General features: G+C 40.6%; 2 protein-coding genes across 8 annotated transcripts in view; one reads left to right on the forward strand and one right to left on the reverse strand.

Moving 5' to 3' along the window:
* Positions 1 to 430: 430 nt before the first annotated feature.
* Positions 431 to 6,667, forward strand: LOC147170070 (nuclear distribution protein nudE homolog 1-A-like). 4 transcript variants are annotated; one of them, XM_086082448.1, is made up of 9 exons: positions 431 to 458; positions 888 to 986; positions 1,080 to 1,233; positions 2,069 to 2,217; positions 2,282 to 2,418; positions 2,568 to 2,720; positions 3,352 to 3,437; positions 3,536 to 3,690; positions 4,969 to 6,667. In XM_086082448.1, the coding sequence occupies exons 2-9, from the start codon at positions 904 to 906 to the stop codon at positions 5,060 to 5,062; spliced, it is 1,011 nt and encodes a 336-aa protein (XP_085938574.1). In that variant the 5' UTR covers positions 431 to 458; positions 888 to 903; the 3' UTR covers positions 5,063 to 6,667. The 4 variants fall into 4 exon arrangements, with proteins under 4 accessions (XP_085938574.1, XP_085938572.1, XP_085938573.1 ...); XM_086082446.1 differs by having other exon boundaries at positions 453 to 572; XM_086082447.1 differs by having other exon boundaries at positions 455 to 504.
* The window catches only part of myh11a (myosin, heavy chain 11a, smooth muscle), a 28,357-nt gene continuing 22,978 nt past the window's right edge, over positions 6,668 to 12,046 (reverse strand). For 3 of the 4 annotated variants that reach the window (XM_086082443.1, XM_086082442.1, XM_086082445.1), the window contains 7 exons: positions 10,884 to 11,012; positions 10,619 to 10,707; positions 10,428 to 10,551; positions 10,157 to 10,365; positions 9,961 to 10,069; positions 9,712 to 9,884; positions 6,668 to 7,855 (listed from right to left, as the gene is read on the reverse strand). In XM_086082443.1, coding sequence (XP_085938569.1) covers positions 7,726 to 7,855; positions 9,712 to 9,884; positions 9,961 to 10,069; positions 10,157 to 10,365; positions 10,428 to 10,551; positions 10,619 to 10,707; positions 10,884 to 11,012 — 963 coding nt within the window. In that variant the 3' untranslated portion in view covers positions 6,668 to 7,725. Of the gene's footprint in view, positions 7,856 to 8,185; positions 8,219 to 9,711; positions 9,885 to 9,960; positions 10,070 to 10,156; positions 10,366 to 10,427; positions 10,552 to 10,618; positions 10,708 to 10,883; positions 11,013 to 12,046 lie in introns of all 4 variants that reach the window. The other variant, XM_086082444.1, reaches the window with a different exon arrangement.

Genomic DNA, 12,046 nt, shown 5'->3' on the forward strand with positions numbered 1-12,046 from the left:
ATATATATATATATATATATATATATATATATATATATATATATAATATTTATTTCCATTTATATTATTTTTTTAATTTAATTTCCAAATTATATTTTTATATATATGTTTTTATTTTCACTTTTAGTCATTTATTTATTTATTCAGCCATTTATTTATTTTGAATTTTGGCAGTTTTGGTCCTCCATAGGGGACTCCCGGTTCAAGATGGCGACAAGAATTGCACGTTTTCAGTCCTCAACCAGCCAAGGCTCTCCCTAGTGGTCATTTTTCTCACTCCTTTGGAGCGTTTACGTCAGGAAACGAGAAAACCCACCCACTACAGATATCTAAAAAAAAGTATTGGGTTGATTGGCTAATCTCTTAATGTCGTCATTGGTCTAGACCAATAGCATCTCGGGAATTCAAGCTTTGGTTGTAATTGATTGGTGGAACGGCTGTGTCGTTTAGATCTGGCGGTGAGTGCTAAAGTTTGTTTGGGCCACGCACATTACTCGAAAAAGTGTAAGATAACTTTTAGCCATTATTATAAATATTAACCTAAAACATTTTAACATTTCCCCTGCATGCAGGTGAGTCTAACTAAAACATCCGTTTAACTTGGCGTGGGATAGCCTGGCAGTGTATCTTAATTGCTAAGCTGGCTAAGCTTGCTAAACCATAATGTTTACTTTCAAATCAAACAATCGTTTTCTCTTCCAAAAACTAATCAATATATCACCGCGTTCATGCGATTGTTTTGTGTGTTAACAATGGTCTACTCTTGCAAATGGAATGCAGATTCCTCGATTTCTATGTGTTAGCCGAACTGCAAGTGGCGGTGTTGTGAGACAAAAACGTTCAGCATGTTGTGGCATGCACTTGTTATTATTATTATTATTTTTTAGCTCAGCTCCTACAAACATGGGCGAGCCAACACGCAACTTTGCAAGCCTCCAAGAGGAGCTGGGTTTCTGGAAGGAGCAGGCTAACAGAGACCAGCAGAGGTAATATCATACAAAAACACGACAAAATAAACTACCGATGCATGAAGGTTCAAGGTTGATATTATTATTTTGGAAACGTTTTGCTGTCTTTAGGGCAGATGAAGTTCAGGAGGAGCTGCAGGAGTTTCAGCAGATGAGTCGAGATTATGAAGCAGAGCTGGAAGTAGAGCTAAAGCACTGTGAAGCTCGGAACAAGGAGCTGCTACAAGACAACAACAGACTCCGTGTGGAACTGGAAAACATTAAGGTTTGATTGCTGAGGGGAACTGGATATTAGGGGTGGGAATCTTTGAATGTCTTACGATTTAATTCTGATTTTTGGGTCTGCGATTCGATTCAGAATCGATTTTTCGATTAAGAATGTTTTTTTTTATTCAAAATGATTTGATTGCCGATGAATTTTGCTTCAATCTATAGATGTGCAAGGAATTGTAATGATCTACTCCAGTCTGACTCGCTAATGCTAATTAGCGCGCTACTCACTGCATTTTTATCACTCAAAAGAACGGCTCCACGCTGAAAACAAAAACAAACTTTTATTGGAATAACTTGATCGTGACTATTTCCTTTTCTCTAATGTGGCTACAACTTAACAGTGTATTAGACCGCGTGGAACCACACTGCCCCTCAGTGACCAAACCGGGTACAACATGAACAGCGCTCCAAATAAAGGCACACACAGACAAAGGCAGTATAAAATAATTTAAATAAAATAAATTTTGGGACATTTAAAATCGATTCTGAATCGTAATGAGAATCGCGATTCTTATGAGAATCAATTATTTTTTTTTTTAGGCACACCCCTACTGGATATGTGCGCCTCTACTTTGCAACCTTTCCCAAATCTTTCTTCTTATTGTGAAATAATGTCGGCGTAACTGAAATCGACCTCAACACGAAAAGGCTGAACTGTTAATGAAAATAGAAAAAAATAATATAAATTTGATTGTCAATCTATTTGTCATACTAACTTCCTGTTTCATAGAGGATAAACAAACAAAAACAAAAACCCATCACAAACTCATTATGTCCTATTTTTTACCAGCTGGGATGTCACAAAACATCTCTAAAATATTTTGCAGGAGAAATTCGAGAGTCAGTACACTGATAATTTCAAGCACATCTCCAACCTGGAGGAAACTCTGGCAGAGACAACAGCAGTCAAAGATCACCTGCAGAAATATATCAGAGAGCTCGAACAGTCCAACGATGACCTTGAGCGGACCAAAAGGTCAGCACCTAAATCTCAAGGCTGTAAAAACAGACCCACTATAATCATCCGGGTTCCTCTCCAGGGCTACCATCATGTCTCTGGAGGACTTTGAGCAGAGGATGAACCACGTCATCGAGAGGAACGCTTTTCTTGAGAACGAGCTGGACGAGAAGGAGAACCTGCTTGAGTCCGTTCAGAGGCTCAAAGATGAAGCAAGAGGTAAACACTTGCCATGACATCACAAGTAAAGCCCAAGACAAAGCGAAACAAGTATTGTTTCAGACGCTCTTGCGAGATCTCCAACAGCTTTTGACAAATTCTGCATTTGTGGGAGTCTAAGTCTCCTTTGTTTGCCGCATACGCGGCAGATCTTCGCCAGGAGCTGGCGGTGCGTCAGAAGGAAAGGCGGCCATCCAGCAGCATGGGCAAAGACCACGATCGGGCAGACCCCCCGACCCCCGTTACCCCATCTAAGCCACCCACGTCCTTTTCCACACCCCCTGCATCCAGCATCCGGCGAGGTGAATAGAGATACTTGGCTTACTTTTCCCCAATGATTAACTCATTGACTGCCATTGATGACTATAGACGTCATAAATTCATTTGAACAATTTTTATTAGTTTAACATTTTTTTCCACTTTTGTTAACAAGGAGTATGAAAACCTAGACCTTTTTTTTGTACATTTAGAACAGATATAAAATTTGTGATTAATCGTGAGTTATCTAGTGAAGTCATGCGATTAATTACAATTAAAAACAATTATCACCTGACAACCCTAATTTTTAATAATCTTTAATTAAAAAAAATAAAATAATTGTACAAATTTTCCCCCCAGTTTTTAATAATCTGGTTTTTTTTTTATAAGAAAAAATTATTAAAAATTAGGGGCGTCAGGTGATTACCATTTTTAATCGTAATTAATCGCATGACTTCACTAGTTAACTCACGATTAATCACAAATGTTATATCTGTTTTAATACAAAAAAAAAAATCTAAGTTTTTATACTCTTGTTAACAAAAGTGGGAAAAATGTTAAACTAATAGAAATGGTCAAAATGAATTTTTGACGTCTATAGCCGTCAATGGCAGTGAATGAGTTAATGATATGCAACAACAAAAATGATTCCACAATTTTTTGTTTGTGTGTCAGGTGACGGTCTAACTGGCACTCCTCTCACAACATCTGCAAGAATATCTGCACTGAACATCGTTGGGGAGCTGCTGAGAAAAGTTGGGGTAGGAGATTTTTTTGGGGTCTCGCTATTGTTTAGTGTTTTTAATCATAAAGTTTGTGATTTATGTGTAAGATGTCCATGTGCTTTGCGGATTGTCAGAATCTGGAGTCCAAGCTTGCCTCGTGTCGAGACTTTGTGTATGACACGTCGGGCCCCCGACCGGCGTTGGCCCCCGCCCCTGCGAGTCCATGTGGTCTCGCTGGGGGCGCCGACATCCAAGCCAGCAGCATGAGCCCTCCTCCACAGTATGACAGGTGAGAGGAGTTCGCAACTGTTGAACCATGTCTTTATATGCTTTATTGTGATTTGTATTAATTTTTTCCTAATATTGCAATTTAACATGCGTTTTTTTAAGCAAGCAGCAAATTCATCAGTATACATCCAATTATTATACATAAATATTGTGATCGCTACATTTTGGCCACAAGTTTTCACAATTTAACCCATATGACATTATAAATATGGTTTAGTACAATGCACTGTATATACAGTATATGGTAACAATGGTAAAGCCGCGCACATCCCAGCATGACTTCAGTTTTTCTTTGTAGTTTAAAATGGCTTACCTTAACTAAACTCCCATCTCGCATTGTGGCCAAAGGTAGAATCCTGGTCAGTTATTGTACCTTTTGGTGCTGTAAATATGAAATCCTTGTGGCGGATGCAACATACTAAAGAACGGGGGCGGTAATGCACCAAAAGTATTTGTCAACTGCCAAAAGAAAGTAGATTAGTAGTAGTTATGTTAACAAATGGGTGACGTATGTTTAATTTGCTCTAGGGATAGACCTAGGCCTGGCCCCTTATCGGCGCCGATATTGGGCATTATGACGGATATCAGCATCAGCCTTTTTGTTTTGTTTTTTTCTAAAACCATTTTAATCTCAGGGAACTATTTATTAAAATTTTCATTTATTTTTCTAAGAGATGCTGCTAACCCTGGGAACCTTCTGAAATGTGAAAGTTTTAAGATTTCAGCTATTTAAATTTTTTTGAAATTAGTATTTACTTGTTGAAGTTTCTGTTGAAGTTTTTAAGACGTACTGATAACCTTTGGAGCTCCCTGAATATTTTGTTTGAACTTTAAAATGATTTTTTTTGTCTAAGATATTTTTTTTGTTGACAAGTCAGAATTATTTTTAATAAACATACTTTAAGACAACAAAGATTGGCATTTGTATTTAAAAAAAATTGACGTTCATATATATTTTTTCCCCCTTTTAACTGAAAATGAATATCGGCTCCAAAAATCGGTTATTGGCGTCCTTGCCTACTAATAATCGGCATCAGTCTTATCTCTAGTTTGCTCTCACAGGAAAACAAACCCCAGCTCGCTCGCTAATTTAGCATGCAGCATCCTCAACAATATTTTTGGGGTGGTTTTGGGAAACACTTAATCAATAGGCCACATACTCGTGGCTCGGCACAAAGGATTCACCTGTTTGCTTTTTTTGTGTGTGTTGTTTTTTGACGGCGCCAACACTAGTTTTCATGATTGTTGTTTTTTTCAAGTCTTTGTGCTTGTCTTGCAGTTTAGTGAAGCGGTTAGAGTTTGGACCAGCGCCTCCGCGAGGTGTTTCTCAAGGTAGACAGTCTCCACAGGGAGGAGTCAAAATGCTGCTGTGAGGAACCCCCACTTCTTTCCTTCACCTCGCACCATCTCTCTCCCCATAACAACGGAACTCTGAACGTTGAGCTCGTTGAACCCGAAAAGCATTTTCTTTGCTCCTCGCTCCACATGACGTGTGGAATCCTGTTGCCTCAGACACACTCGTATCACACCATATCATGGGATGCGGCGCGCCGTTTTGTATGCTTAACATCCACGTTTGCTCGTGTCCATATGGTGAGGAGCTTCAAAATAACACTGTATTGACTTGCCGATTGGATGTGAGGGATCACTTCCATGTAACAAATATTACAGACATGCACACTAGTGGATCCGGGAAGTATTCACAGCTCATCACTTTTTCCACATTTTGTTATTTTGTAGCCTCATTCCAAATTAGAATAAATTCATTTACACGGAAAATTCTGCGTACAACACCCCATAATGACAATATGGGAAAAATGTTACAGAAATTTTAGCAAGTTTATGAAAAATAAAGAACCGGGGTGGGATGTTGTATGTGTAATTGAGAGGAAAATAAAATTATTTAATTTTAAAAAATGTGGAAAAAAGTGAAATGATGTCAATTTCAGGACCATTAAATGGTGAACAATACTTGGTTGCTGTTTAAGTAAAAACCAAAGCTGTGATAAGGGAAATAGTTTATTTTTATTTTTTAAAGTTTATTCTTTGAAGCTTACATAAACTTTTAGGACTAATCAACAGTGGCATCCTTTCATTTTTATGTCACTGGAGCTTGATTTTAGCGGCATTATAGAAAAATGTTGCTGCCAGGGTTTGGTTTTAAGCCAGTGCTGCCTTCCTCCACATTAGCTCTTTCTCTTGATTTGAAGTGAATATTTAATTTGAACTCATTCACTGCCATTGACGACTATAGACGTCAAAAATTCATTTGAACTATTTCTATTAGTTAAAAAAAAAAATCCACTTTTGCTAACAAGAGTATGAAAACCTAGAGAAAAAAAATATTGTAAATTTGGAACAGATGTAACATTTATGATTAATCGTTAGTTAACTAGTAAAGTCATGTGATTAATTACAATTCAAAAATTGAATTGCCTGACGGGCCTAATAAAAAATATAAGGGGAGTTTAATTGTAATTAATCGCATGATAATTTTATATCTGTTAATGTACAATAAAAAAATAGGTTTTCATAAAAAAAAAATGAAATAGTTCACATGAATTTTTGACGTCTATAGTCGTCAATGGCAGTGAATGAGTTAATTAGTGCACTCACTCTACTGAATGTAACAATAGCTCTTTTAATAACTGGAATGTGGGAGGGAAAAAAAGCAATAATAGTTGATCAGGTTATTGAGATGCACTGTTTGTAGATTGAGTTGTGTACATTGGATAAACCTTTACCTGATTTCTGGGTAAAGAATGTGAAATGGGAATTAGAATAAGGCTTTAACGTGGTTACTGGAGTGGTCAGTATGGCTGCTTAGAGAATTTTCTGTGCTGTGACCGCACAATGTACTTGCTGTTAGTTCACTTCCTTGTGGCCTTGTATTCATTTGATGCACTACAGCAAACTCTGAACCCCGTTGAACTGTTTCAATTTGATCTCCACTCAAACATTAAAAGGACAAAACGGTCTGTTTTTTATAGCGTTTTATTTTTTGTGTGTGCAGGTGGTTCAACAATTAGTAGAAAGAAATTGTGTAATGTAAACATCCATTGGTTACATAACTGTATTGGACAGTCAAAGGGTGATGAGCAGGAACACTTTATATGGCAGATTGACTTGCTGACAATTATCCCAAAATGCAGCAAGTTGTACAAGGATGTGACCCTAAACCTTTGATAACCTTTTACACGTAAAAGTATGAAATAGTTATATAAAAATCTCATAACTAAGTACTATTTAGGGTACAAAAAGCAGAATGGGTGTAGACGACATGACATCTGCATTTCCAATATAATACGTCGACAGCAGTCACAGGCAAGAAGACAACCGTAGCTGTAGTAGTTCTACATTTACACATGGTGACATACTATCTATCCATCGGTGATATACAGTATTGGCTCTGCTGGCAGGTTAGCACGGTAATTAGCGGCACCTATTGTGTACAGAATGTTGCATTATCAGTCATTCAGTGCGGCACAAAATGGTGTAAATAAAAACAGTTAAACCACACAGCAGTGATGCCACCAAATAATCCCCTTTGGGTTGATATTTAGCTAATCCATTCGATTTGTGTCAAGAAAAGTGCTCTGAAACAAGAGGAAAGATCCGCTTTTCTACTGGAAATGGCAGAAAAAATGTACACTACCTGGACCCTTAAAGAAACTCATTTGATTGAACTAAGCATGATGGTTAGATGTATTATTTTTTTGTGACATGGGAATATTCCAAAATGACATGTCAGATTGATACCTTCACCCCATGAGGAGGACCACAGAAGTCCAGCTCTCCCATGGTCAGAAAATAAAAATCTCTGTCTATCTAAATGAGAATTTGAATTCAAAGCTAATGGCGGCCAAATAAACCAGTGTGAGACTTTTTTTTTGGCCAGGCAGTGTATATTTTGTTGCAAGGGTGAACTAGGACGGGGGGTTAAAACCCCAAAAAGCAAAAGGTTAACCTCCATTTTCAAGACGCAGTATTGTCAAGGAGCTCCTGACATCTGCTTAGTTGACGTCTCATTCTTCATTCAGTCCGCTGACTTTCCATTGAAGTCATTTTGGGATTCCGCCGCCTCCTCCTCAGACGCATCCTCAACCGCCCTCCGACCTCCGCCCATACGACGAGGCGCGCTGCCAAAGGAAGGCTCATTTCCACGTCTATAAAGTCACAGGCACAAGAAGACACAGCGGGCACATGAGAGGAGCAGTCACGGACAGTTTGTTTTCCCGCGGTATGTCACATGGCTAAAGAAAAAAAAATCTAGTTGATAACACAGGTAACGTGCACGGATGATACTGTTATTTAGCTACAAAAGAGCTGTTTATGGCATTTCAGGAGAGTTGAGGAATGGATGTTTTTCAGTTTGAAAGTTGACATAATTCTCTTGGTGGGGTCAATAAGTTAGAAAGAAGTGCACTGGAAATGAACAGAAGTTGCGGATTCCTTAGAGATAATGAGGAGAGAGTAACTTTTAGAGGTAGCGGTACCTGCTGTGTTACTTCTTGAATTAGAAGTTGCCTCTGGAATACAAAAATAAACACATTTGTATTGCCCGAAGAGCTGATATGATGTACTGTAACGTTACCAGAAAACATTTTCATCCAGTAAAGGTGCTATATGAAAAATATTTGTAATTTGTACATCATACTTCACAATACAGCTAAAACTTCTTCCATGTGGCTAAATTTGCAAACAGCTCTCAGCAGGATGAAACAGCTCTAAAAATTTGCCGCTGTAAACTACAAACAAAAAAATACTAAGCACTATTATCTTTGTGCTTTTGTAGATTGTGCAGTTACTGAAGAAGTAAAGCCCTTTTCACACTGCATTTAGCAAGGCGCGGTGAAACGTCATCAAACTCATTCATTGCTGGATGGCACAGTAAGAGGATTTCTGCTTTGAATTGAGTTGGTGGAGTGATTTGGTGTTATTTTGCCGTAATTATTTACAAGTAATGGCAAACTATCCAAGTTCCCGCTGAGCCATTAGTTTTTCCTCTGCTGCTCGTATCCTCCTCCTTAAAATGGAAGTCAACCTTAAACATTTCTTGACAATAATATGTTATATATACTAGTCTGAACATGACATTCTGATTAATATTACATTTGTGGAATATGAGTTACGAAGCGAAATCCAGCCGTTTTGGTCCATCTCAGTGGGCGGCCATTTTGCCACTTGCTGTCGACTGAAGATGACATCACAGTTGCTTGTGACTCGACCAATCACAGCTCACTTGTTTTCTGAAGCTGCGCTATGATTGGTTGTTACCTGAGACCTGAGCAACATTGATGTCATCTTCAGTCGACAGCAAGTGGCAAAATGGCCGCCCCTTGAGATGGATAAAAACGGCTGGATTTTGCTAGCCTGGCAAGCCACACCCACTTTCTTCAAAAAGAAAACGGGTCTGGACAGGCAGACAACGATTCGGCTCTGTCGCCCAATCAAATTTGTCTATTTGTGTGACGTCGTCTTCGTGAGCGACGTCACTCTTCAGTCATGAAGTTTTTCCCGCAACAACGACATTCAACAACAACGTCATTCACTCCTGTCTCTCTTCGGCTAGTGACCATGTTGGATTTTTACTCTGTCTCCGCAAAAATAAATAAATAAATAAAAGACTTCAACGAGTCGCTTTTCTGACATCACGTCCGCTCTTTGCTCATTGGTTCAGTCCACTGTCTGTTAGATCAGGTTTGCCCCGCCTTAGATAGGACTCACTCTCCGGCAAAAATGAGGATTTTGCTGCTTAACTCATATTCCACTCATACATTATTAACCAGAATGCCATATTTAGACTATTGTGGCTGCATAGAATACATTATTGTCAACAATTTTGGGGGGGTTAACTTCTCCTCTAAAATAAGCTAAGGCCGGGCATTCTTTCGCAACGATAAACAGCGAGTGCAGTGTGAAAAGGGCTTAAAGGCATCGCAGGATGACTGATCCCACTGCACTGGCAATGCAAAGCGCAGCGAATGGAAGTCACTTGTTCACTACGTGAAACTTCTGGTACCTGAGTTTGCTCTTGAGAGAGTTGACCTCGCGACCCATGGCATCGTTGGCCTCGGTGGCTTCATCCAGCTCCCGCTGCAGCTTCCTGCGAGCGGCCGTGGCTCGCTGAGACTCCTCCTCCGACTCTTCCAGCTGCCGCTTCAGCTGTTTCATGCGCACGTTGGCCTTCTCCGCCTGGCGGGGAGTCGATGGAGGATCAAGGATGCGGCACTTAGTAGTCCCGAAATGAATGGAAATCAAGTGATCCCACCTGGTCTTTGTACTGTTCTGCCTGCTTCCTTTCGTCCTCCACCTGCATCATCACATCCTTGAGCTTCTTGTCCTTCTGGCGCACACTCTTGCCAGTAGCCTGCTTCTCCCTGAAAAGCAAGACAAGAGCTTATACTTTCTGGATGTACAGTATGATGAGGCAAAAAAAAGCGATCGCTTGTTTCCCTGTCTCGAACCTGCTCTCCTGCTCCAGCTGCTCCTCCAGTTGGGCCACCTTGGCCTCCAAAGCGGCAATGGAGGATTTGAACTTGGACTTGACCTGGTTCTCCATCTCGCTGAGCTTGGCCTTCATCTCCTTGTTCTGGCGCTCCATCTGCTGCCGGGCGCTCTCGTTCTTCTGGGAGGTGGAGCGCTCCGTTTGCAGCTCGTTGTTCATTTGATCCAGCTGTGGGGAGAACACAAGCTGGTACCAGGTACGCAGACCGTTGAGTGAGGCTTGGCGGCGACCTGCTGTGTGCTCTTCCTTAGCCTGTCGTTGAGGATCTCCATGTTGCTCTGCTCTTCCTCCAGTTCCTCTTCCAGCTGCGAGATCTTCGCTTCCAGGCGACGCTTCTCATCCGACAAGGCCGACCTACACGGGAAGCGCGAGTGCGATCAGATCGGATCTAATGATTCCGAATAGACAAAGCATGACTGACTTTCCGGAGGAGTTGCTGGCCAGCTCGTCTGACAGCTCGTCCCTCTCGGCCTCCGCTTGCTTCCGAGCCCTCTCAGCAGAGGCCAGCTCCTAAAGAAGCATAACATGAAAACGTGGGTTACAAACAGGTTGATGTCTTGAATGACAAGCCCTTTAAGGAATTATTGTATGCTCTCTGTCGTCTCGTTTGACATTTCTGCGCACGAGAAGAACAACTGTTGCTGTATTCAGTACTCAGCCCACTGGTAGGACGTTGACACCGTTACCTCTTGCAGTTGCATCAACTCAGCCTCCAGGCTCTTGGCTTTCTTCTCACTCTCCTTAGCCGTCGTCAGAACTTCCTCACGGGCAGCACAGGCATCTTCCAGCTCCCTCTGGAAGTCTTTCATTTGGGCCTGGTGGAAAAGGAGAATAGCATGTTTTATTTACATACATGTACTATGGATGAAATGGGATAGGGCAGTCTTAATTCTTCAGACTGGACAATTTTGACACTTCTTGAATTTGATTTGGGGAAGGATACACAGATTTGAAGCCAGAAGCTTCACCATTGAGTTCAAATACACACCATTTCTAAAAGGGGAAGTCAACCCCCCGAAATGTCTTGACAATAATATGTTCTATGCAGCCCCACTATTCTAAATACAGTGGTACCTCGGAGTTTGAACATAATTCGTTCCTGCGAAGTGTTCAAAGTCCGAATTGTTCAACCTAATGTAAATGCAATTAATCCGTTCCCAAGCTCCAAAAACAGAAAATTCCTATTTAGTTTTTTTTTTTTACATTTACAGTACAGTACAGTACAGCATTTAAACAATAAAAAATACCTTACCTTTTTTGTTGTGGTGTGATGGCATCAGTGAATGATAAATGCTATGTTAATGCTTGCTTTAGTTCACTGCTGAGTTTGTTTATTTTACATTGGGCATATTGTTAGACTACTTAGCGGTCCTTGCGTGCGTTGTTTAACCGTTAAACAACGCACCGTGCCCTTAGCTGTTCAACAACGTGCCTGGCGTTAAACTTTAACGCCAGGCACGTTGTTGAACAGCTAAGGGGGGTCCTCGTGCCAGTATTTACAAAAGTAGTCACCTGTAGTTACAACGGGGCGATAATCTCCTTCCTAATTCCACTGTGGTTCGTAGCATTGTATGTTTTTCTTTGCTGCCACTGGCACTGTTGTCTTTCTTTGGGCCCATGGCGAAGAAAATTGTCGTGGAAAAATCTAAATGCACTCGCGAGTATGCAGCACCTTTGTGAGTATTCACGATCTGACTGGAAATGAGCAGTGCATCGTCTCAACTACTGCAACGTGAGCATTCGGCATTGCTCGGCTTTGCTCGCCTTCACTCGGCTACCCGTTTTCAAGGTACGTTCGGCTTAGCTTGCTTAGCTTGGGTGTTCGAACTCCGAAAATGTGTTCAAACTC

This window comes from Leptonotus elevatus, chromosome 8 (assembly GCF_054856555.1).
Source record: "Leptonotus elevatus isolate MCC_2025b chromosome 8, RoL_Lele_1.0, whole genome shotgun sequence".
NCBI classification, from domain to species: domain Eukaryota; kingdom Metazoa; phylum Chordata; class Actinopteri; order Syngnathiformes; family Syngnathidae; genus Leptonotus; species Leptonotus elevatus.